The sequence below is a fragment of the Triturus cristatus genome, chromosome 2_1, assembly GCF_964204655.1.
Source record: "Triturus cristatus chromosome 2_1, aTriCri1.1, whole genome shotgun sequence".
Lineage (NCBI taxonomy): Eukaryota > Metazoa > Chordata > Amphibia > Caudata > Salamandridae > Triturus > Triturus cristatus.
In genome coordinates this window covers 443782011-443809156 of record NC_140581.1, presented here as the reverse complement: position 1 = coordinate 443809156, position 27146 = coordinate 443782011, and the positions used below count along the sequence as shown (strand labels likewise).

Genomic DNA, 27146 nt, shown 5'->3' with positions numbered 1-27146 from the left:
CAACAGCATGCATGAAGCAAACAGAACGAGCAGGCGAAGGACCTTCAGGACTGGAACAACCGCTCCATTGTAAAACAAGGGAATCATTCCCTGTATGTTGAGAATCCTTTGTGGAAGTGGGAATACCCGACACACAGTAGTGTCCAGTACCGCCCCTATGAACAGGTTGCGCTGAGAGGGCACCAGGTGAGATTTGGGCACGTTTATCGAAAAACCCAATTTGTACAACAGCTGAGTTGTAACCTGCAGATGATGAAGCACCTTCTTTGGCGACTCCGCTTTGATCAGCCAGTCGTCCAGATAGGGGAAAACTGAGATCCCCGATCTTCTGAGATGGGCTGCCACCACTGCCATCACCTTCGTAAAGACTCGAGGTGCAGTAGTAAGACCAAATGGAAGGACCGCAAACTGATAATGTTGCGACCCTACCGTAAACCGGAGATACTTCCTGTACGACTTGAGGATGGGGATGTGGAAATACGCATCCTGCAAATCGATCGACACCATCCAGTCCTCCTGATGCAGCGCTTGAAGAACCTGCACAAGGGTGAGCATCTTGAACTTCTCTTGCTTCAGAAAAAGATTTAAGATCCTGAGGTCCAATATTGGATGCAATCTGCCGTCCTTTTTCAGAATCAGGAAATACCGGGAGTAGCATCCCTGACCCCTTTCCCGCTCTGGAACCACCTCTATCGCACCTTTTTTTTTTAGTAATGTCAGGACTTCCTCCTGCAGGAGAAGAAGGTGGTCCTCCGAGCAAGCACCTTGGCAAGGAGGGTAATTTGGAGGGAATTCCCAAAAGGGAAGGGCGTACCCATTTTCTACAAGATCTAGAACCGGGAGGACCGGATCTCATTATATGCCGATGATATCCTTCTCTATCTTGCTTCCCCTCCGCAATCACTGAGGGTGGTGTTAGACATCTTTACCAGTTTTGGAAGAAACTCGGGCTTTCAAATTAACTGGAGCAAGTCATTGCTATATGTCCTCCATGGGAAGGCCCCATCCCTACCCGGGAACTGCCCAATCCAGATAGCGGCCGAGGGATTCAAATACCTCGGCGTATTCGTCACCACGGATGCCAAGATACGATATGAGCGGAACCTCCTCCCGCCCTTGCAGCGGCTCAGACGGGACACCAGCACGTGGAAAACACTACCCTTGTCTCTCCTTGGGCGGGCAGCGCTTTTCAAAATTATGGCATTGCCCCACTTTCTATATGCCCTTCAGAACTACCCTGACCCAGTCCCACACGCTTTCTTTAAAGACGTCGAAGCCCTGCAAAGGGATCTACTATGGGACGGGAAACCGCGCATAGCACTCCGGAAGTTAACTCTTGGATGTAAAAAAGTAAAAAGTACTAATGGGCAGGAAATTATCCGCCATAAACCAATGTCTGTACGGAAGCGGGGACGACCCAGCCTACTGTATGGATAGATGGCTGCTACCGGGAGGTGACTTTACGAGAGCACTCTACTCTAGGCCGGCTAAGTTTCCGCTAACTGGACCTACCAGACACACGGTGCAATTATGGCACGTGGTTAACCGTAACCTGGGATGGGCCAACAGACTCACGCTCGCGACTCCCCTTTGGGACTCGGAACAACTGGGAACACTAGGACGTACTAAAGGGTTCGACAAGTGGGACCTCATAGGTATCTCGCATATCAGGGACCTCTGGGGACAGAATGGGGTGGTGACCTTCACCTTGCTACAACAAACGCACAAGATGGCCGACTCGGAATATTTTAGATACGTGCAAGTCACACACTCCCTACAGGCTAACATTCCAGCTGGAACGTCACTACCAGAATCCTCGCCTCTCGAGGATAGACTGCTTGACGGACACCTGCCAGAGAGAAGCATATCCCTCACATACAAAAAACTCGTTCACCATACTCCGGACCCTCTGCGAGCACTTAGGGAGAAATGGGGGAGGGACGGTCTGGAAATTGACGAAGAGTGGCAAGAAGCACTCTCCTCCCCTAAAGAAGTCGCCATTTCTGCAAAATTGAGGTTGATACAGCTAAAAATTGTACACAGGGTTTCCCTCTCGGGCAGCAGCTAATGCTCATGGGTAGAAGTGAGGATGGGATGTGTAAGAGGCGGTGTGGGCTGGAGGGTACCTTCCTGCACGTAATCTGGGAGTGTCCGCTGATTCAGGACTACTGGAGAAAAATCCTCGAATGCATGAGTGTGGTCTGGGGGGTTACCCTTCGACTGGAGGTTAAAAGATGCCTTTTGAATATCTGGGAGCCCACAGACTTGAATGTAAAAGGGAGGCTCTGGGTGACACTTGGGCAGATGATCGCCAAGCGAAACATAGCGCGACTCTGGGGGGCTGCAGCACCACCAACGGTGAAGGGGTGGAGGGAGGATATGGATTGGTGTATGGCAAGAGAGAAGACAGTATACGTTGCTCGTGGATGCCCCAGGAAATGGATAGCAATCTGGACTAAGTGGAATGTGTATCGGGGAGGAGTGTGCGAACCCCCTAATGTTCCCTCCCTTGACAAACACTTGATGATCTAAAACCAACTGCATGTTATATTGTCGCAAATTTCGATAACATGAGACGAAACACCACTGCTTGTAAATGACACGGTACCCTGTAATGTGAAACTGATTATCTGTATGACATGACCCCTTTTTTGATGTTCAATAAACAGAATTTATAAAAAAAAAAGAAATCTAGAACCCAGAGGTCTGAAGTGACCGATTACCAATCTTGTAGAAAATGGGTAAGCCGGCCCCCCACAGGACCAGCATGATCCAGAATGGTGGATCTAGAGCCGCTTTGCAGTGGTGGGAGGGGCTGAGGAGGAGGAGGAGGAGAGCTGTCTACCTCGAGTGCGACCTCTGACTCTACCTCTGTAGCTCTTATACAGAGTGTTCTGCTGTTGCTGCTGCTGCTGCTGCTGCTGGGGCTGTATGTTAGAACGAAAGGATGACCTTCCAAAGCCCCTGTATCTCTTGAACGAACCCCTTGGCTGAGTTTGAAGGCCCAAAGATTTAGCCGTGGCCATACTCTCCTTAAATCTTTCAAGCGCAGCATCCGCTTTTTTGCCAAAAAGTCCAGAGCCATCAAAAGGCAAGTCCAGGAGCGTTGCCTGCACATCAGGGGAGAACTCGGAAGACTTGAGCCACGCACTCCTCCTCGTGGCAACAGAAGAACCCATGATCCTTGCTACCGAATCAGCTGTATCCAAGCCACTTTGGATTACCCGACGTGCAGCCGCTTGGGTGTCCGATAGGACCTCATTAAAGTTCATCCTATCCTCTTCTGACAGCTTTGGGGCCAATTGCTTTGCTGAATCCAGAAGAGCATGGATATATCGTCCCAAAAGACAGGTGGCATTCGTCGATTTTAAGGCCATACTGGCAGAAGAGAAGACCTTTTTATCCGACTGGTCCAATTTCTTCGCATCCCTGTCACTCGGGACTTGGGGAAAAGCACCTGTCGATTTTCTGGAACAGGCAGCCTGATCTACCAGACTCTCCGGAGAAGGATGAGATGTTAAAAAGTCTGGGTCCGCCGGAGCCGCCCTATACCTCCTAGCAATAACTTTAGAAACTGCAGGAGCAGAGAAGGGCTTACGCCATACCTCCAATACTGGTTCTATAATGGTTTCATTAAAAGGGAGCAAAGGCTCAGATGCCGTGGAAGGAGAGTGCAGAACCTCGGTCAGGATGTTAGGCTTAAACTCTGCAGATGGCAATTGCAGATCTAGAAGTTCAGCCGCCTTTTTAATAACAGCGTGGTATGGAGCCACATCCTATGAAAGAGCATCAGCAGGAGGAGTGATCTCCCATTCAGGCGACAAATCCAGGCCACTAGCCTCCTTCAATTCATCAAACACATCATCCGTCTCCATCAGCTCACCTTCTTCTACCTCCTCTATCAGGTACCTCTGTTCCTCCAGTACCCTTTGGGCCTCCCTCCTGGATCTGACCTCACAGCAGGAGTCGGCGGCGCCATGACCGAATCCAACGGCGCTGGAGCCGGCGTTGAGCGCAGATCCAATGGAACAGCCGGCGTCGAACGAGGTCGAGTCGGCGCCGGTGAAGAAGGGAGCGGTGTCCATGTCCTCGGCGCCGGTAGATGCCAAGACGGCGTAGCCGGAAAAAATGGCATGAAGGGAGCCTGAGGATAAGCTTGGGGAACTCCCAAACTGAAGGCCATAGGACCCATAGGACCCGAAGGTGCACCAGAGGGGTACAAGGCTCTAGAGAAGACCCCATACATAGCATTAAGATAATGCGTTGGATCCTGACCTGGGCCTGGAAACGATGGATAAGGTTCAGGCTGAGGCATCACCGGACTCGGGCCGACTGGCGCAGATGGTGGAATCAGCGGAGCCGAAAGCACACCCGGAGCTGGAAGCTCCTCAATCGGAACCGGATACGAAGCCGGAGTTGGAGATGGAGCCGGCTTCGGAGATGGAGCCGGTGCCGGAGAATGCTCCGGTGAAGCCACAGGTGACGACAGGCCAATAGGAGAATCAGGAACAGGCGAAGGAGATACAAAGTCCTTACAGCGTCGGGAGGGCGGGTCGATTTCGGAGCCGTCTCCCTATCTGAGCGATGTCGAGATCCATGCCTCTTCTTTTTCTTGTGCTTCTTAGACTTAGACGCATGTCCCGAAGTCGACTTAGACGCCGACCTCGATCTTCTCCAGCCTCTTTTTTCCTTCTTCATCTTGGCAATTAACAATTTGGCCTCCCTCTCCTTTAGAGCCTTTAAGCTCATCTTGCGACAGGAAGAACATCCATCCACATCATGGTCCGATGAAAGACACCAAACGCAGTCTTCATGCGGATCCGTTATTGACATGTGCTTTCCGCACTCCCGGCAAGGCTTAAACCCGGACTTCTTCGTTGACATTTTCAGCTGAAGACAAGAAGAGAGAGAAAGATACCAGCAGAAAACAAAGTATCAAATACAGCTACAGAGAGAGAGTCCCGAAAACCGTTGGCGTCGACGGCGCGGAAAAAAGGGATCTGACGTCATCACGCCGACGAGGTCTTCTTATGGAGCCGGTGACATCAGCGGAGTCACGAGCGGAGTCGTGTCTCTGTGACGTCGTCTTCGACCTCATTGGCATGGACTGCTACAAAAGTTTCCAAATGTTGCTGGCGCAGGGGATATTCACAAGGTGTGGAATCCACTGGCAGATGTATCCATCAGAAAGTCTTAGCAGACAGGTTGAGCACAGTAGCAGGAGTTATGTTGCACAGTGATCAGAAGGGTTTTGTAAAGGGCAGGTGTTTACATGAACTTACATATAGCCTTATAAGCACGATTGACCTGGCCTCGGCGCACTCACTCCCCTTAGCTGTCACGACTCTAGATGCCACCAAAGTATTTGATAGAGTAAATTGGTTGTACTTGGAGGCTATTTTGGAAAAGTACAACTTGGGGAAGAGCTTCCGTAAGGTTATCCAGGTAATATATCAGGATCGGACAGCGAAAATGTTAGTAAACGGCAATCAGACTTGGTCAGTCAAAATATCCAGAGGCACTAGACAGGGTTGCCCTTCGTCTCCTCTTTAACCTCTATATTGAGCCTTTTGCACAAAAACTTAGAGACTCCGATAACAACCCATGTTTTGGGTATGATGGGTGGGAGAGAAAGGTAGCACTCTATGCACACAATTTATTGGTGTACTCATCGGACCTCTCCGCCGCCCTGCCAGTAATTTTTCATCATGCAGTTGAGTTTGGAAAGGTGTCAGGGTATAAAGTGAACAACGAGAAGACAGAGATAATGACATGGAGTTTAGAAGAGGGAAACTCTCTGATTAAAAAAGAAATGAGATATCTGGGGTTGAAGATTGTACAGGAGACGGACAAAATTCCAGATGTTAATCTAAATAATGTTATTAGGGCATGTACTCGACTAATGAAGAGCTGGATGCACCTCCCTCTGTCAATCTTTGGGAGGGTGAATCTGGTTAAAATGATCATACTGACAAAAATCACCTTTCTGTTCAATACAATCCCTTTACATTTTGGAAAGTCACCTATTGATAAACTTCAGCAGGCCATCAATTCATTTATATCGGCCTACAAAGGCATAAGAATTTCCTGGAAAAAGCTGCGGTGCAAAAGGGAGAAAGGGGGTCTATCCCTCCTGGATTTTCAATACTACGCATGGGCTTTCTAACTGTCTCATTCCAGAATGCTGTTAAAATCTCCAGACTGCTCCGATGTGGGATCTATATTCTCAGCAATGCTGAAGGGGGCCAACTCACAAACAGATCATTTCCTATTCAAGTTTGGGGACTGTAAATATTTAAAAAAAGATTAGACAAAAGGTGCTACAAGCAATGGCTAGATTTTAGGCCAGTATTAGACGGTTAAGGGGTTTAGGCTACTACTCTAACATGGCTCCTATATGGGATTCTCCAGAAACACCTGACTGCCTAAAAGACAAACTGGGCATCCCATTAAGGAAAGCGGGACTATGATGCTGGGGAGACCTTGTTCAGGATGGCAATCTCATAACATGGGCAGAGTTTAGTAGTAATCTGGAGGGGAACATTTCAAAATTCAAGTACATTCAATTAACCCGTTCCCTGCTCATGACGGAACCACTCCGTCATGAGCCACGGGTGCCGTGTGCTCATGACGGAGTGGTTCCGTCATGCTGCGGCCGTTGGCGGCCGCTCCGCCCACGCGGCACTGATTCCTCGCCTGTGTGGGCGATCAATGCAAGTGGGCGGAGTCATGACGGAACCACGCCGTCATGAGCACAGCTCGCCCGTGACTCATGACGGCATGGTTCCGTCATGAGCATGGCGGCGCCGTGCTGACCCCAAACCCCCCCCCAGCACCGCGGCGGAATTCGTGCCGCGGCGAAGGGGTTAAGAAGTTGGGAACATAATCAGAGGTCCTAGATCGGTGCGTGTAATTATTTAGAAGAGCAACTGGTGATGAAACCTCCTGGAAGAAAGGAAGTATCAACATGGTACTGGACGATTCAAAAAGCCTTAGATGGAGATTTCGTGTTGGCAGAAGAGCTATGGGGCGAGTGCTTACTGGGAGAGCTGTGGCAGCATGGTTGGCAAGTATTGATGAGCACTTTATTTTGAATTGTTAAGCCTGCTTGGTTAAGGAGGAACAATCTTTTTTCTCTCCATAGAGCCTACTTAACTCCACAAAAGCGGTCAAAAATGACAGAAGGAAGTCCTGCCAAATGTATGAAATACGAGTTGGAGAAAGCATAGGACATTCATATGTTCCAACAATGTCCGGCTATTCTCAAATTCTGGAAGGAAGTGGGTAAGACCATTTCAAGTATACTTAGGCTGCAAGTTAAGGTAAGCCTCTCATTGATTATTTTTGGAGTTACAGATAACATTACAGGCCCGGCCTGATACTTCCTATTTTATGCTATATACTTCTAGCGAGAAGGGATATATGTCGTAAGTGGGTAGGAGGATCCTCTCCTCAACACTCGGAGTGGGTAGACACATCTAATTAGATTTAAGGGGGAGACCAACCAAAAGGAAGAAGGCTTTTTGGAACTTCCTTTTAAGATGGCCGGCAGAAGCGGCAGCGGTTAATCGTTAGGAGATGAATCACACAACACTCTCCCCTATGATTACACCTTTTAATATCTCGCAAGGCTGCGATGGACCCCCCCACCTCTCACTTGTACCTGAAGCTGCAGGTGTTCCGGATCAAGTTTGAGAGAGACTTTACCACTTGGGAAGGTGCCCATCTGTGCACATGCGTACCCACAGGTCGGTTGTTCTTCCACCTGTTTTCGTAGTTCCGGGGTACAGGCGACTGGAGTGGATATTGTAGTCAGAGGTGAATGAGGGAACAAAAAGAATTTAAAAAAACAAAACACTTTGCACTTAGTCTGTTACGCATGTCGGCTTTGTGACATTCTTGAATGACTTGAACCACATCCTTTTGTGCCAGTCCCATAATCTCCTGTGGCATTCAGAGCCACATCAGTTTAGAACAGAGCTTTTGAAGTAATCAAACCACCAAGTCTTCGGAGGCAAACCAACCAAAGTATGTGGGAGTGAGAAGCTTCCCCACACAAATCAAACACAGAAGAAACTAAAATGTGCAAGAAAAGTGCAGACAAATTAGGCCTTTGCCTCTAGAACTGAACAGGAGGTGAGGTAATTACGGCTGAGGGGTTAGAGAGACTCCTTAGGGGGTGTGTTCTAGAGTTGAGAGGGATGTGCATTCAAAAGGCACATGTTCAGATTCAAAGCTACAGCATCTTTTCTGAAAGAGCACAGTCTGTCATTGATTTTCTGTGCATTAGATTTCTAAACATGTTGCAATCCATCCATTGCTTTCTTTTAGAAAATATTCTGTCACACAACACTGGCCCTAACTTTAGAACAACTACCATAACAAAGCTCTCCCAAATCATAAAACCTTAACAGAGTAAAGTTATGTCCTCTCAGGTACAAGTGTTTGTAGTTCGCTCCAAATGGAGTAATAATTACTATGCAGGTTAAGAACCAAATCTTATATAAATGTTTCTTCAACATGCAAGAACTAGTTGTAGGTCTATATTGAGAAATGTCCACTTGAAAAAAACGTGGATGTAACCGTTCGAAACTAGGCACTTTTTCGTAGCACTATATGTAATATAAATTCTAACTATACATGTTTAAAGTTAACATATAACATTTGGCCGATGCCAACACCCCCCTCCCCACCCACCATCCCTTAACATTTAGATTATATCGCAAGACTAAGCATGCATTCTTATTTCATTCAAGAGGAAGGAGACATATGACACTTGGCTTACCGTTTAAAGATTTTTCTTAAAATAAATATATTATATAAACAAATGTATGTTTGCCAAAATTCTGTTAAAATTACATCAAAAGAACTTTAAAATCTGGTCATAGAAGTTAATAACTGACTCAGTTCAAATCAGTTTTGTTAACACAGTTCTGAATATTGCCTGATGTGGTTTTGACAATGGTGTGATGTACAGAATTCTCTAAGAGAAAGCAAAATTGAAATTACTATGAGATCACGTAGTTCCCAGAAACAGTCCTCTTGAGTTGCAAGTTTCAGTGTAACACTTACTAAATAACTCTATATTTGTTGTGTTGATAAAAACTGATTTTACTATCCTTCCCTACACACACACTGTAATGCAGTGATCAATCGGAAATCATTTCTTCTAACATATCTAGCATTTGTTTTCAAAACATAATTGTATGAAGTTAAATTAACAATAACATATAATAAATAATTGCCTTTTGAGCCTATCTTTGTACATCAAACTGTAAATGCAATGATCAGTCCTTTATTTTAGGAACTCAGCTGCCTTCAAAGGTCGACTCTAAAATGGGTAATAAAAGGAGACACTATCTCAATATTGTAAATAAATAGAGTTAATTTGGGAAAGGTAAACCATACACTGGACAATATTATAGAACACCAGAGTGAACTTCATACAGAAATATCTTCCAGTATAAAAAAGGAAGAACCCTATACAAGCATAAAGATTACCTATGGTTCAATTAAAGATGCATTCCCTCTCACATCTGGCAAGAATTACTTGGTAATGGCACCGTTTCAACAGTGCAAAAATATCCTGAGAAAATATTAAGATTACAACAAAAAACACAGGGTTATCATCACTTAGTTTCTGCACAAAACACAGCAAATAGAGTTTTAAATTAATATAAAAAGCAGGTAAAACTACACATTGTGTCTAACACTAAAAGGAAATGTAACCCAGAACATTGCTAGTTGTCTCCAGTTTGCAAATAATCAGAAAAGGATTGCATCAAATTACTGTTTATATATTTCAAGTTAACTATGGCCAATATTATACAAGGAGGTAATTTGTAGTTCAAGTTTTTTCATATTTTTCAGCTAGCTACACTGAAATCTACATGTTACACTAAACTATCCTACTTAAATTTGCAAATAGGCCCTCCAAAAGGAGCATTTTCTAAAGTTTGTGCAACTTTGATGCAGAGCCCAACATAGTCCCATATGAAGAGAGACATTGCATCTTTAAGATGATTGGCACTGAGATCTCATTTTGTTTAGCTGCATTCGATCAACTTGGACAGGTTGTCTCGCAATTCTGTGAGTTCAAAGATTTTCCCATCAAGAATTTCTAAAAGTGTCTTCAAGTTATTGCGAAAGGCTTCTTGTTCGTTCTGACTTTTCTCCAGTCGCTGCTCCAGATCAGCCAGTTGCCCTTCCAAGTCTTTGTTTCGAGTTTCTACCTCCTTAAAAAAAAAAAACATAACAAATTAACAATTTGTAGAGTTGTATTTTTGTGCACAGGTGTGTGGTGTATGGTTGCTCATGGTACCAATAAGTGTCCGGTGAATACATTTTCTTTAAGTCCCTCTCTGCTGGGAGATAGGTAACAGTTTTTCAGCAGTGATCATAGGGCTTGATTTACGAAGAAAAAATTCAGATTTCAGACTGACCAAAGTTGTCTCTCCGTGGCTACCCAAATGATAAAACAATGTAGGCTATTCAGGGGTCTCACTTCCGACGCAATATGGCACTAGCCAGACACCCTCAAGATTGCAGAAAACGTCCTTCACATCCGTGACAATGGTAAGGCCTGATTCGTGTCATAGCAGCCTTAGACACAGCAGATCAGACAACTCCTCATTACACCCTGACATATCACATGCATAGCAATCTTTATACTAAGCCACTGAGTTCAATATTTGGTAACATTGATCAACAGCAGCAAATATTTAATTCCATACTAGGAGAAGGAGGTGTATTTATATGACTGTATTTCTTTAATTGCATACTCCCAGAAACAATTCATGTCCAAAGGGAAGCTTTATGATGTTACTGCCTTCTACAACAGTTTTTACTATCTGTGCACCCTGCACTCCCGATCTGGCATCTATGCTTCCACCGGTGCAAGCCCTGCTAGAGTGCACATGACTCAAGTGTCTTGGAAATGTTTCCTAAGTTCCACATTCGGTGTAGCTGTGACCTATGGTCTGGTACTCTGTTTGTTCCCCACTGGACTAATATTGCTTGTTTATCTTCACATAGTAGCAGCGTTATTATCCTTCCTCTTGGAGACTATGCCAATGATTATACATGTTACGCATGAAGTCTATATCCTCCAAAAGCTCATACCAATATCTTTTGGGTTTGGGACAAAACCTTAGCAAATGTAGGAGATTTATCCCAAGTATATACTTGAAAGTGTAGTACCAATAGGTTATTTTTCTCAGTGCTTCTTTGTTAACTGCACTAGACTCAGTCACCCTCGCTCTAAAGTGCATATCTCTCCACTGCTTGGTGGGTAGTTGCCTACCTATTTCTGTTTCTTACCTTTTCTGGCCTGCAGTCTTAACCGGACATGGGGTGAAGGGCAGGAATATAAATATGTATTGGATAATATTCCTGCATAATCTGATTTTGTGATCAGCAGTATCTCACATATGGTGTTAGTGGTCTGCTTACCTGTAGTCCAATCTAGTTATATGTCATCCAATGCCTAATTTGAAGATATCTTATCATCTAGGTTTCTGGCACTCCATAAACTGCCATTTGATCAAAGGATTTCAGGGCTTTGTCACTCAAAGTCTTGGGAACGTTGTCTCTCAAGTAAATGGCTCAGTTCGCCAGTCATTACCTGTGCAAGTCGCTTGTCACACCTGTAATATTTCCCCTAAAATCTGAATGCCCTAGACCACTTTGGAGGAGAAAGCCTGGGCCAGTCCATAGGTGGAAGTCAACCTGGTCTCCTCCTTACTTTGTTAAGGCCAAGAGAATCAACCACACCCTCAAATGCTTCCAAGATCATGCCCTGGATGTGACCAGCCATCAAGACAGGTTAGATATGTTTGACCATGGTTTTTGCTTTTTTGAGGGGGTTGACATCACCACCCTCTGAGAATAAACTCCAGGAGCAGTATGCTTCTAGGGGATGCCAATCCAACCCAGGTACTGCATCTATAAAATCCATCCTTATGTACCTCAACCCTATTTAAGTACATGGGCAATGACACACACTATTACTTTCATGATTGGTGATTCTTTCAATTCTTCCCCAGTGACGTTAAGTTTGCCAATCCTTGATAACATGTTTATATAATTTCTTTGCAAGTTTTTCTACTTCCGGTTATACTTTGCCACCTGGGTCTAATGAAGTTGGTTACGTGATGGACGACAGCAGAAATGAGAGAGTGAGAACCTGCAAAATCCATGGTCGGGGATCAGTCTCCCCTCGTCATTTCCTCAGGGCAAGCAGTGCACTAGTTAGGAGACTCGTAGTCAGTGACTCAAGGTGGTATTGCAAGTATTTGCAGCTCCATGAGTTGCCTTTACAAAGGTTGAATATCCTTTAAGTGATTGGTGATCAGCAAGCAAAGACTTCACTGGTGAACAACACTATGGTTCAGGAACAGCATTATGATTTCACTTTGTCCAGCAGGGGCTCTCAACAACTCCAACAATAAGTGGTCGGAGGCTCAGTGGACACCGCTCCCCTGTTCAGCAGTCTGAACCACCACAGCGATCTGCGCAAACAACTCTGTCACACACTGCCTTCAATGAAGTAAAACAATTAAGACATAAGACCAAAGGAAGTTAAAGGGAGTCATATTGGGGATAGTTTGATTATACATCATCATACTAACTACAATGAATAGAATGTGAGCGTTGGACTTGAGTCTGTTCCCCAACATCAGCATTTGCCTTCTATGGCAGACTATGCCACGGCAAAATGTACAGTATTTGCTGCAGATTATAAAGATTAAAGTTGTTACTTAAAGTCGTTACAATTTAGCTTTCTGGATTTCATGATGTAGTTTCACTTTACAGAGAATTTGCAGGGAACGGAGATGATTTGTTGGGTATTGTTTTGGAATATCCCTGTAGTCTTTACAACAATATTTTTTATAAGTAGCCCTTTGGGAGCTACAAGGATTCACTTCAAGTTGATCGTCCCCACTAGTTCTGATGTCCCCTCTCCCTGGACGTCTAAAGGACCGATGTTCAAGATCTGACCTATTGTTTGAATCAAGGCATGGCAACCAGAACTGTTTATATTTCATGCAATTATGCGCTCATCGCCTCACAGCATAATGCAATTTTCCTTGATCATTAGTAGGCATGCACTTTGCAAGCACTACTTCCTTGCACCCTCACTATGTTTAAACTAAGTCTGGGCGGTGAACTCCGCTCCGCTCGCGCAGTTTGCGGAGATTTCCGCACTCGCGTTACGCGGAGCTCTGAAAAACTCCGCTCCGCGTAGCAGAGCAGTTTTATCCCTCGATCGCGTTCGTCAACGTCAAGTTGGCGAAGGCGAGCGAGGAAAATTCACCTCCTGACGAGATTTTTCCTCGTTTGCGATCCTCAACATCAAGTCGATCTCTAGATCTCCCTCTCCAGGAGTCCCTTGAGGTGGTGAAGTGGCTCCTTTGCAGCCTCTTCAGACATTCTTGAAGCGGATTCTTGACACATTTGCTAGTCCTCTTGAAGGGGCTGTGCATCCAGATCTTTGGAAAGTTCGTTCTTTGGGCCAATGAAAATCCAAAAGTCAAACTATGCAGACACTGTGGTGGTTTATTTTTGCCAGTTTCCTGCCTTAGAAAGGCTACTTTTGTCACTCGAAAATAAGCTACAATCTTGATTTATTGCTGCAATAACATGAAAAGATGCAAGTCTCCCCTACATGATTCGGTCTTTTGACCTTGATCACTGGTACAATCGACAGTCCATTATCTCTGTTTAGTGGCTAACAGGGAGTTTGCCAATTAGCACATAGTGGCCCCTCCCCATTGGGAACAATGTTTGAGGCATTCTCGTCCCAGCAGTCAGTAGTTGAGTTCCCTTAAAGCCTCCAGTGAGATTGCCACAATCATGCTGCATTCCATAATTAGCATGCATATTGACCAGTATTCAGCCCTACTTTCAAAGGCTAGACAGCCCCCCAAAATGCAGGGAGTCTGCGATGCAGTCTACAATTCCTCACAGGTGGAACAGCCCTCCTTTGACACGGTGGTACAGTCTTATATGGCTTAGGGCCTTGCAGTTAAATATGTCACAACTTATTTTACCCAGAAAGAAATGAGATGCACTTGATAACAGGCTCCAATCTTGATTATTGCTGCAATAACTTGAACCTATGCGTGCCTCCCATATATATCGATCGATTGCGCTGCCTGGTTGCCCCCCCCTACCTACATGAGGCCTAGGGGGTCAGGGAATCCCTACCATGCCCCCTTATATCTTATATCTTTATTTTTTATAACTTCAGGACAGGGGACTAGGTCTCCGAGTCCTGTAATGGCTGCCAGCAAAAATGTTCTTATGTTGCTTGCAGCCAATCAGAGCGCTCGCTCTCCTAGAAGTCGGACTCCAACGTTAGTAAGATGGCCTAAGGGAGATAAAGCTCCCTGCATCAATCCGTATGCTCTGTTTTTAAATTGGCGATTCCTGCAGACTCAACTGCCAAAATATACAATTATTTTTTACCCTAAATTTCTCAAAAACTACTGAACGGATTTCTACAAAATCACCAATATGTATCTTCCGGACGAATTTGTGTAATTCCTTTCAGCAGTTTCTGACGAATTTGTGTAATTCCTTTCAGCAGTTTTTGCTGTAGACTGTCTTAAAGAAGTCTATTTAAAATGCATTGGGATTTTGTGTTTTGTTATCCCTCCCCCCCCCCCCCCTCCCCCTATTTCTCAGCTCCCGCTTGACAGATCACCCCAAAACCTTCTAGGAAGGAGGTGAGGTGGATGAACTTTTTCATGGAAGTTTCGTGAAGATTTGTTAAAGGGGGCCAAAGTGGAGACCGCTGCTAGGATGTGTGCAGTGGCATTTTTATATTAAGAGTTATATATTTTTATTAAAGAAACACAGGATTACGAGTTTGGCTGCATTTTTTAAATACCTACATTAATCCCACTGTGATAAACGATTTTGGTGATTCATATGTATAATTATCCATGCGGACAACATTTTCGGTATTTTAAGCAAACTTAATACATGCATTGTGCGTAATATTTTTGAGGTTATGCCTTACCTGCATTTATGCTGATTTTCTAGCTGTGGATAGTATATATATATTTGGTATTTCATCTGTGAGTTGATCACATACTTTATAGTATGTTGTTTATGTTTACTAATTAGTCCGGTGGGAAGGGCTACTTAATACAGGTGCAATTCAGCGCCAAACTAGATTGACAAAGGCCTCTTGAAGGCTGAAACGCGTTTCTCCTTGTGCTTGGGATTGAGCGTGAACTGAATAAATAAAAAGATGCCGCTCGAGTCCGTGTCTTCTTCCATAGAGCTTCTGTGGGAGGTGAATGTTTGTTTCATTTGATGCAGCGTGAGCGGTCGTCACGCTTTTACGGAACACCAGTTGACTGTGGCTCTCCCTGCAGACCGATTTTGTGGAGGAGTACAGGAGTGCTAATGGGTGAGCCCCCAGCTGTGCAGCCAGGAAGAGGAACGAGGATGACTGCGGCAGAGGATGAGGGTCTCGTAGCGGGGCGGTTTTGCGACTGCCAGCATGGGATCTTGGTTTTCACCAGCAAGAAAGGCCTTGCCCGGAAGACTGGCACCAGCTGGTGACTGGGCACCGCAGACGCCAATGCCGATGTGGTGAGGTGGTTTTGGCGTTATCAATTTTGATGTTGGGTCCCCCTCAACCCTGAGCTTGTGCTATATTGTGACTAATTGTATGCTAACTGTCAGCGTCCCTCTTTTTTTTACTAATTAATGCCTTTGCCCCGGTGTGAGACAACTTTGACACTGACCCCGCAACAATAATATCTAATGTTCATCATTCTGTGGCATTATGGCATATGGAGTCCTAAGGGTTTGGGAGCACGTGCTCGGCAGATTTTGAGTTGCAAGTATACTCATTGTCTGAACATGCAACCCCGAAATGAGACTTTAATTATCCAGTCCCGGTGCTCGATTCTCAACAGGATTGTGACATTGATATTACGGCAGAATAACACTTCAATTTCAAAGTTGAGGTCAGAGGTCATGCGCTGCGGACTTGTTATCAGCTCGGGTGAGCTTTCGGGACATTGGCTAACAAAAGCGGACATGAACAATAACGTTTGACAGCAGTGACATTTTTATATTAAGAGTTATATATTTTTATTAAAGAAACACAGGATTACGAGTTTGGCTGCATTTTTTAAATACCTACATTAATCCCACTGTGATAAACGATTTTGGTGATTCATATGTATAATTATCCACGCGGACAACATTTTCGGTATTTTAAGCAAACTAAATACATGCATTGTGTGTAATATTTTTGAAGTTATGCCTTACCTGCATTTATGCTGATTTTCTAGCTGTGGATAAAATATATATATTTTGTATTTCATCTGTGAGTTGATCACATACTTTATAGTATGTTGTTTATGTTTATTCATTAGTCCGGTGGGAAGGGCTACTTAATACAGGTGCAATTCAGCACCAAACTAGATTGACAAAGGCCTCTTGAAGGCTGAAACACGTCTCTCCTTGTGCTTGGGTTTGAGGTTGAACTGAATAAATAAAAAGATGCCGAATCCGGAACCACCTCGAGTCCGTGCCTTCTTCCATAGAACTTCTGTGGGAGGTGGTTGTTTGAGAGTAGGTAGTTATAGTTAGGACCTATTTTCCATAGGAAATCCGCAACATTCTATTCCCAATAAGTCTGGCGCCGGGTCCCAAAACGCATTTTCCCCATGCAATTTCCCATAGGATCTGTTGTCGCAGCTACAGCCCGAACCGCTGAACGGAATGACACCAAATTTGGCAAAGAGGTAGTCCTCTGTTCAGACTCGTGCCTTTTGCATAAATGGTGTGAATCAGTTCAGTAGTTCCTGAGAAAATTAGAGTTAAAAGTACATAAATATCTATGGCCGGGGAGGATCCACGGACCCTACCCGCACCGTGAGCGCACCCTCCCCGAACCGAGCGCGCACCCTCCCGATCGCGCGCTGAATGCTAATTGGCTGTCGAGTGTCTCTCTGCATTGGAAACCAGGAACTGTTGGCGGCCATTTTCTGCATCGGTAGAAGCGAGGCTGAAGAAGCAAGGGGAATAAGTGTGTAAAACATATAAAGGCGGCAGAGTGGAAATACTCTGACCCTCTAGAGGTGCTTAGGGGGTCCCAGAAGGATACCCTGGGGCCCCCTTTTAAAAAAAAAAAAACGCCGAAATGCGCGCACGGTGCGCGCATCCTATCGCGTTAGGTGCGCGGATCCACAGATCTTTTTTTAAAAAAAGACAGGAAATCATTGGTTGTATGACTACTTTGTACACTGAAAGGTAGGGTGTATATTTCTGTTTTTTAAAGGTATGATTCTTATTGGTTAACAAAAACAGATTGTAAGGAACATTATATATGATTAGCTGACATGTTGAAAAGTGAAGCACACTTCCTCTCTTGTGTAGGAACATTGTGTGTTGAACTTCTGACCGGTGTGCTTAGTGCAGTGTTCCATGACCTGTTTCTATGGTAACAGGCAGAAGGCAGATTGGGGGAAGGGTTCAAATGTATTTCAGTTGGAAAGGGTTGAAATGTTTAACCAATAGAAATATGTGTTTGCTTTTGAGTTTATGTGTGAAGGATTGTGATTTGATGTTTACATGTATATGTGTGGAGAAAAAAAGGGAAACTTTTCCATTCTTTGTTTTTGCTGAGAGGTGCACAGTGCAGAGATTCTGTAAAAGAAAATATGGTGAGTGACTGATATACTTCTTAATCTACAAAAGAACTTGAAAGATGAGTTATTTAATTGTGAGGGGATGTATGTAGACTATTTTGATTTTAATCAGACTAATATATTTCTCCTGCGAAAGTGTAGGGTGTACTTTTTTTCTCTACAATCTTATTGACAGTGTGTGTGCATGTAGAAACCATTCTGTGATAAGCATTTGTGTTTTTCATGTGTTTGCAGACAGATAACTGTGCTGTTTTTATATTTTGGTAGAATTAGAAACCAGTCATTGTTTATGAATTTGTGAAATGAGTTATGTTATGTTTCTATACTAAAATGTAGTACTACTTCTAGATGAAGAAATGTGTTTTGGTATAGTGCACGGGATAGTGTTGTTTGTCTAGAATCACACAGTGAGTCTGTGTGCATTTGGGAACCACTGTGAGAGAAGCATTTGGTAACATCGTGTATTTGCTGACAGATAACTGTTTTAACCTGTCATGTTGTGAAGTTTTAGTAGCATTAGAAGACAGTTATGGCTTATGATTTGATTAAATGAGTCAGGCTTTGACAGAAAAGTGCAGTCCTGAAATATGTAGATTGTGTGCAGTTCCCTTACCACTTGCACTGTAGTGAATGAGTTTTGGTAAACTCCTAGGGATAGTGGTGCTTGTCTAGAATCACACTGTGAGTTAGTGTATATTTGGGATCACTGTGAGAGAAGCATTTGGTGACATCATGTATTTGCTGACAGATAACTTTTTTAAAACCTGTCATGTTGTGAAGTTTTAGTAGCATTAGAATCCAGTCTTTGCTTATGCGTTGATTAAATGAGTCATGCTTTGACACTGATGTGCTGTACTTAAATATGTAGATTGTGTGCATTACCATTAACTCTTCTAGACTAGTGAATGAGTTTTGGTAAACTCCTAGGATAGTGTTGATTGTCTAAAATCACACTGTGAGTCTGTGTGCATTTGGGTAAGGATTGTGAGAGAAGCATTTGGTAACATCGTGTATTTGCTGACAGATAACGGTTTTAAAACCGGTCATGTTGTCAAGTTTTAGTAGCATTAGAAGCCAGTCTTTGCTTATGCTTTGATTAAATGAGTCAGGCTTTGACACAAAAGTGCAGTCCTGAAATATGAAGATTGTGTGCAGTTCCCTTACCACTTCCACAGTAGTGAATGATTTTTGGTAAACTCCTAGGTATAGTGGTTGTTGTCTAGAATCACACTGAGTCTGTGTGCATTTGGGAACCACTGTGAGAGAAGCATTTGGTAACATCGTGTATTTTTTAGCATATAACTATTTTAAAACCTGTCATGTTGTCAAGTTTTAGTAGCATTAGAAGCTAGTCTTTGCTTATGCATTGATAAAATGAGTCAGGGTTTGACACTAAGGTGCAGTACCATGTACTATTCTCTTCACTGTGGCAGAAATAGATTGCTTCAAATGTCTATGCAGTATGCATGTAGTGTTCTAACATACTATACACTTGTCTTTTACACCTTCAATTCCCTAGTCAGTATCCATACACTTCCAGGAAACACCATGTCACTCCCTGTGCAGTCCTCTAGTGACCCATTCAACACCATGTACTAATCCATTCACTGTGCCAAAACCCAAACATTTATAAATTCACCAAGACACTCTCTTTCCAGTACTCTAATGATTCAGTCACTGCCTAAGCATTCATGCACTGAGCCACGCCTTAGCACATGGAGTTCTATCCACTATGCATGCAGTCCTCTAACCACCTACACACTTGTCTTTCACACCTGCAATTCTCCAGTCAGTATCCATACACTTCCAGCAAACACCCTGTCACTCCCCTTGCACTCCTCTAGTGACCTTATTATGCATCATGTACTTATCCATTCACTGCGCCAAACCCTAATAAATTCACCCAGGCACTCTCCTTGCAGTACTCTAATCATTCAGTCAGTACCCAAGTACTCATCCAGTGACCCAGGCCTTAGTATATGGACTGCTTCAAACCCCTATCCACTATGCATACAGTCCTTTAACCACCTACACAATTGTCTTTCACACCTTCAATTCCCTAGTCAGTATCCATACACTTCCAGGAAACACCCTGTCACTCCCTTTGCAGTCTTCTAGTGACCCATTCAGCATCATGTACTAATCCATTCACTGTGCGAAAACTCAAACACTTATAAATTCACCAAGATACTATCTTTGCAGTACTCTAATCATTCAGTCAGTGCCTAAGTATTCATACACTGAGCCAGGCCTTAGCACATGGACTGCCTCAAACCCCTCTCCACTATGCATGCAGGCTTCTAACCACCTAGACACTTGTCTTTCACACTTTCAATTTCCTAGTCAGTATCCATACAGCCCAGCAAACATCTTGTCACTGCCTTTGCACTCCTCTAGTGACCCATTCAGTACCAAGTAGTAATCCATTCCCTGTGCGAAAAGCCTAGCACTTATAAATTCACCTAGGCACTCTCCTTGCTGTACTCTAATCATCCAGTCAGTACCCAAGTAGTCATGCAGTGAGCCAGGCCTTAGCACATGGACTGCTTTAAATGCCTATGCAGTATGGATGCAGTCCTCTAATCACCTACACAGTTGTGTTTCACACCTTCAATTCCCTAGTCAGTATTCATACTCTTCTATCAAACACCCTGTCACTCACCCAGTGTGTCTCCTTATACCACTGTAATCATTTAGTCAGTTAGCGTGTAGAGTTTTAGTGAGGTAGGCTTTAGGGCATGAACTGCTTCAAAGTAGTATGCACTATGCATGTAGTGTTTTAACCATCGTCACACTTGTGGTTCAGGGACATAGTTTCTTAGCCAGTATTTATTTAAAATGTGTTAGTACAGTAATGGAATAGTATAATTGTGAAAGTTATTAATATACATTTATTTGTGATTCTTTTTTACAGATACAGAACAGGAGTGTTTCTCATCTGTTTGCACTCTTCTCGTGCAAGATTGTTTGGATGAAGGGTCCTTAGGTGTTTCATCATACTTGCTGTGCCGCATGAGTATTTTTTGTTAGGATCCCCTCGTAACAGAACTCTTTTGAAAATCTTGTGCATGAGAAAGGTGGTATTGGTCTTTGTTTGCCCCTCGAGAAAAGTAGAACATTTCCACATCACTGAAGGAAAACGTTGTGGGCGTGGTGCATCCTCCAAAAATTCAACTTTAGATTTGGTGAATATTTTATAGCGACATCATTTACAGTTTTTGTAAGTTAAAGTTAAAAAATTGTGTTAGCTGTGTGCATTTTATATTTCTGTGATTTGTATTTTGAGAATGGCATGTTGTTTTTTTTCAACAATCTTTGAGATTGTGTTTTTTTTGCCCGCTGTTAAGTGATGAGTACGATTCAAATCACTATTTTTAGTGAAATTTAATATATTCTGAGAACAGCAAAAATGGCAAAAAAATTACTTTGTGGAAATTATGCTGTGTTGTAAAAAATGTATTATTACATGTTATAATTTTTTTTGCCTTTTCTTTCACAGATCCAAATTTTAAAATAAGCAATTTATATGAATTTATATTTGAATGAAAAACAGGAAAAAATGTATTCCTATTACTGTGAAGTTAAGTTTAACTAAGTCTCAATATGCAGAATGAAGAGGCCTGCAAGAAGCTACAAAGTTGAAACAAGTTTCTAAAAACACTCTGTTTATGTAGTTTCGAAATCTGGCCATAATCAGATATCATGTGACCTGCAAAAAAAGATTTGAGGGGTTCATAATATTTCACCTTATTAGCTGTTGAAGGACCGCAATCATTCTTCTTTGAACATCTTTGCAGACAAAACTCTGTGCTTACCTTCTATCATTCGCAAGGAAATTTAAAAACGGAAATATGTCACTTTTTGTAACATAGTTATTGTGCAAGATACTCTTTTATATTTACAAAGAGAGGAAAAGGCACTCTGTGCACTTTTTATACTCCATGTAAATATAACCTCATCATGCACACCACTTTGTGTTGAAAGGGTGTTCTATAAGTGTTGTTGTGCATGATTGCACTTAATACTCATAGAACAAGACACATGTCTAGATTTATCAGAATTCATAAATCTCGATATGTGTGTGAATGCTGCACCATTCTAAAATTGGTGTAGGAAAGCACAACAAGGAGAATTGTTTTAATTTCTCCACATTTTTATATCTTCAATGCATGCTGAAATGTTCAGCATACATTGAAGAAGAAAAATGCATTTTCTCATTGTTTTTGTGCAGGAAGGTGTGTCTTCCTGCAGAAAAACAAACAGCACATGACACAGATATCCTTGCACTATGGTGCAAGGGTGCCTGTGTCACCACATGGCTGCAGTTTAAGCAGCCGTGCAGGGAGAAGCATAGATTTGCAACATATTTATGTACATATGTTGCATCCCTGTGCTTCGGAAGTACTACAGCACACTGCAGTTAAAGAGGTTACTGTGTGATGCTGCAGCACTGCCTCATAGTTCTGCACTTATACATTCACCATACGCTACTAATGCATTCATTCAGTCAATTACATACTACACATACATTCATCTAAAGTAACATTAACAAAGAAATTTAGCTCTTTTTTTAAACCAGGAAAGTTAGTTCTAACAAGAACTTTTTTTTTTCTTCTTTTTTAATTTTTTTTTACATTTTTGGGGTTTTTCTGCAAAAAACAAAACAGGAGAAACCAAACAATGAACTTCAGGGAACAAAAAAAAATACAATAAAAAACTAGCAAATGTGACTTTCTTGCCGGCGGCAGATCAGGTCGATCGACTGCTCACCATAGCACAAAGTCTTATTGCACTTAGTGCAGAGCACTTTTAAAAATTGAAATTGAGGACGGATGTCCAAGGTTTGGGCTAATGGATGCACTCTTGATGTGCTCGGCTGCGATGAGGTGGATGGCGCAGGAGTGTTTCTCATCCGTCGGCACTCTTCTTGTGCAAGATTGTTCGGATGAAGGGTCCTCATGTGCTTCATCATACTTGCCGTACCGCAAGAGTATTTCTTGTTAGGATTCCCTCTTGATAGGACTCTTTTGCAAATCTTGCACGTGACCAAGGTGGCATTGGTCTTATTCTGCCCCTCGGGAAAAGTAAAAAATTTCCACACCACTGAAGAAAAACGTTTTTTGGGTGGTGCCTCCAGCAAAAATTCATCCTCATAAGTATGAGGTGATGCAGGTGATGCCTGCTGCCCTGAAGCCATTTTTGGTTGAAAAAAATTAGAGCTAAGTGTAAACTTAGTCTAAAAAATCTTCTTCTCTCCAAAGAGATGGTGCTCTAAAGAAGGTCAAAGAAGAATGATTGAAATGGGTGGGGTCTTTCAATACTTAGAAGAGGAAGTGTAATGAACCGATCAAATCTCTTTATTTGCAGGTCACATGGGATCCGCGCACCCTGTGCTTACGCAGCACGCACCCAGCGCGCATCCGCGAAATTGAATTAAAAAGAAATATAGGATTAGATGTAAAAATATATTAGTTTTAAGACTAGTTTAGAGTTTGTCTTCAATTAATATTCACATGAAATACATATATATATGTTTTTTTAAATGTTAAATATTTCGCGGGATCCGCGCACCAACCGCGTCATAGACGCATCGCGGAAGCGCGTAAACGTCGCGTTACGTACATCGAACGTGTCGCGTATAGGCTGGGAGTCGCGAACCTGTCCATTGCGATCGCGCACTAAACACGTACCCAACTCGTACCATGCGCGGATGCTATCACGTAGGGATCGAGAATGGTGCGCATAGGGTGCGCGGATCCAAAAACATTGAAAAAAATATATAAAATACAGTTTTGAACATATAGTTAAAAAAATATTTTGGAAAATATAAAAAAATATGTTTGTAAAACCCATTAAGTTCAAATAAGATTTTTTAATTTTTAACAGAATTAATTGAAAAAATAAGTTTAAAAAATGGTGATAAAAAAGTATTTAAAAAAAAAAGATAATTAATGAAATTGACACACTGAATTTGAAAAATATAGAAATTCAATCAAAATCATTAAACATGATATCTTCAGAGATAAGTTATAGATAGGAATTAGCATTTAAAAAACCTTTGAAATTCACTGAAAAAACCATAGGTTTCATGCACGTTAAAGTTAGGAATTGGCATTTAAAAAACCTTTGAAATTCACTGAAAAAAACCAAAGGTTTCAGGGGCGTTATAGTTAGGAATTGGCATTTAAAAAAACCTTAGAAATTCACTAAAAAAAAAACCATAGGTTTAAGGGGCGTTATAGTTAGCTGGACATTTTCCTCGTACAAAACCCTAGAAATTCCCCCGTTATAGTTAGTTCAGCTAACTATAACTCGTGCCCCCGCAATGCACTGCTGATGATGTCACATATTACATCACTCATGACATGGTCAGTGATATCACTGATGACATCACTGATGACATCTCAAATGACATCACTGATGATGTCATCCATGTGATAAATAAGTGCATCTTCTCACACCCTAATATAACCTTTGATACACCGACTCAAAATTTCAGACGGCCATTTTGAAAACCATAGATACTCCAATACCAATATCTACATACCCATTCATTGACTCTTAGGTCTACATACATCTCCACTCACTCACCTGTACAGTCACTCCGTACAGGACTATCATATGCATTTATACACCTATATAAACACTCACACACCGCCAATTATCCATTGAGGTACTGACACACCTAGTCAGTCATGCAAATAATTAATCACAGTCCAATTTACTCACCTATACAGTTAAACACACTCAAGTTCACTTACTCATAACAATACTAACAAATTCTGACACTCTTATACAATTACTAATGCAAGCACACACTCATCCATACAGTCACTCCCTCAATCACACACTCTCACATATAGATAGTTATATACTCTTACACACATATACACTGCGTTTCACATATGTAGTTACTGACACATGTACAACTGAGATATACATTCAATCACTAACACACTCATACATACGCTCACCCAACCATACAGTCCATCACAGTTGCACTCTTAAAACCATGCACCATAGAATCACCCACTCACACATCTATGCACAGAGTCACACACACCCTACCCACACAAACACTCAGGAACCCATACAGATACGGAGACAACCAATCAATAACCCATATATATACATTCATATAGGTATTCACAAAACCATGCAGCCACTTATACACCAACACACAGACACATACAGACATTCACACAGTTTAATCACTAGTCTGCAGTAAGATACATTTAATGACTCACTTATAGAGTCAGTTACGCACCTAGAAAATCATCCATTCACACACTTGTACACCCACTCAGTCTTCAACAGGCCTTTCAATATATATATTAAACATATTAAAACTTTACAGAAACACAGACTCACTGGATGACGTCATCAGTGATGTCATTTGAGATGTCATCAGTGATGTCATCAGTGATGTCACTGACCATGTCATGAGTGATGTAATATGTGACGTCATCAGCAGTGCATTGCGGGGGCGCGAGTTATAGTTAGCTGAACTAACTATAACGGGGGAATTTCTAGAGTTTTGTACAAGGGAAATGTCCAGCTAACTATAACGCCCCTGAAACCATTGTTTTTTTTTAGTGAATATATATATATATATATATATATATATATATATATATATATATATATATATATATATATATATATTCCAAACACAAAGCACCAGACTTCGGGAGGCACACACCTTGTGTAATTGTTTATTTCGGCAAGGCAGCTCTGCACGGGTCCAGCATGCACACAGAATTCATCAGCCAATATAATAGTCCTTACGCGTTTCGAGCGTCATGCGCTCTTGATCACAGGTGTTTGGCCAAATGCAGAAGGCAGCATACCGCAACTCCTAAATAACAGTTCATAAGATATGTCTGCCAAGTGCATCCTGGTGTCTAGAGTTTTATACTTTCACCACTACGGCTGCCATTATAAAATTTCAAAATACCTCAGTAGGTTTCCATGATGACTGCTGGCTATGTCAGATATATATATATATATATATATATATATATATATATAATTTTTTTCACTGAAAAAAACATAGGTTTCAGGCACGTTATAGTTAGAAATTAGCATTTAAAAAACCTTAGAAATTCACTGAAAAAACCATAGGTTTCAGTGACGTTATAGTTAGGAATTAGCATTTATAAAAACCTTAGAAATTCACTGAAAAAAACATAGGTTTCAGGGACGTTATAGTTTGTTGGACATTTGACACATATAAAACCAGAGAAATTTACCTGTTATAGTTAGATGAGCTAACTATAACTTGTGCCCCCGCAATGCACTGCTGATGACATCACATATTACATCACTCATGACATGGTCAGTGACCTCACTGATGACATCTCAAATGACATCACTGATGGCATCACTGATGACATCATCCAGTGAATGTGTGTTTCTGTAAAGTTTAAAAAGTCACCCATCACTGATAAAGCACATAATGCCAAGTGTAACGCTCATGTGCAGCACAAACCTCACTATGCAAAGCACAAACCTCTCCATGTGGAGATATACTATTGATACTTGTGGTGTAGTGCACAGTGGATGCAACAATGTTACCTCAGGCAGCGGGTAAGATCTTGGTCATGTAGCTGTGTTGTCCCCCCCTGGAAGCGGAAGGGGAATGGGCTGCTCCAACGTACGCCACTCCAGAGTAGGAGTATGAATAATAGACCAGGCCCTAGGCGTGGTTCACTTGTGGGAATACCAACGAGTCTGTCAGAACGGCAGCCCTCACCCTGGCACGTGGCAGCCGCCATAACCGCAGGCCTCTTCGACACAGGGCCCCTGCTAACCCAGCGGCACAGCACCGCAGACTTATGTCTGTACCGACTACTGCCTTCGATCTACACTACGGACAGCACGGCTCACAATTCAGATGTAGGGGCGATTGCAGATATCGCAGTCCAGTTCGCAAGACACGTTGCTCCCAGTGCGGCCCACCCAGACCACGCATCATCGCAGGGTGCGCACATGCTGTGTGCTTCAGGTACTACTAGCTCACTGCACCATTAGTCATCGCCACGTGGCCTTATCAACGCAGAATTCTTTAGACAAAACACATTGCTCCCAGTGCGGCCCGCCGGGACCACGTCTCATCGCAGGGTGCGCACACGCGGAGTACTCCAGGTGCCACAAACTGTGCAGCTCAACTCAACGCCACGTGCCTGTGCGCCAATCCTGACCGCTGCCTCCGCCCTACACTGGAGTTACATGCTTCACAATTCAACATTAGAAGCGACACAAATTGTGTAAGAGACTTTAATGGGTTAAGAAGACCAAATGTTCCCAATCTGTGCAGCTCAAGTCAACATCACCTGCCTGTGGGCCTTTGCTGACCGCTGCCTCCGGCCTACACTGTGGAAGACCGGCGACACGTGGTGCCAACTAACCCTGTTCAACACAAGCCGATCCCACATGTGTAATTGTGTCATGAATGGCAGCGACCAC

The 27146-nt window shown here is 42.8% G+C and overlaps 1 protein-coding gene across 3 annotated transcripts in view; it reads right to left on the bottom strand.

The window, feature by feature from the left end:
• Positions 1–8781: 8781 nt before the first annotated feature.
• Positions 8782–27146, bottom strand: part of HOMER1 (homer scaffold protein 1) — a 966005-nt gene continuing 947640 nt past the window's right edge. For all 3 annotated transcript variants that reach the window (XM_085632251.1, XM_085632250.1, XM_085632249.1), the window contains exon 9: positions 8782–10235. In XM_085632251.1, coding sequence (XP_085488377.1) covers positions 10047–10235 — 189 coding nt within the window. In that variant the 3' untranslated portion in view covers positions 8782–10046. The remainder of the gene's footprint in view (positions 10236–27146) is intronic.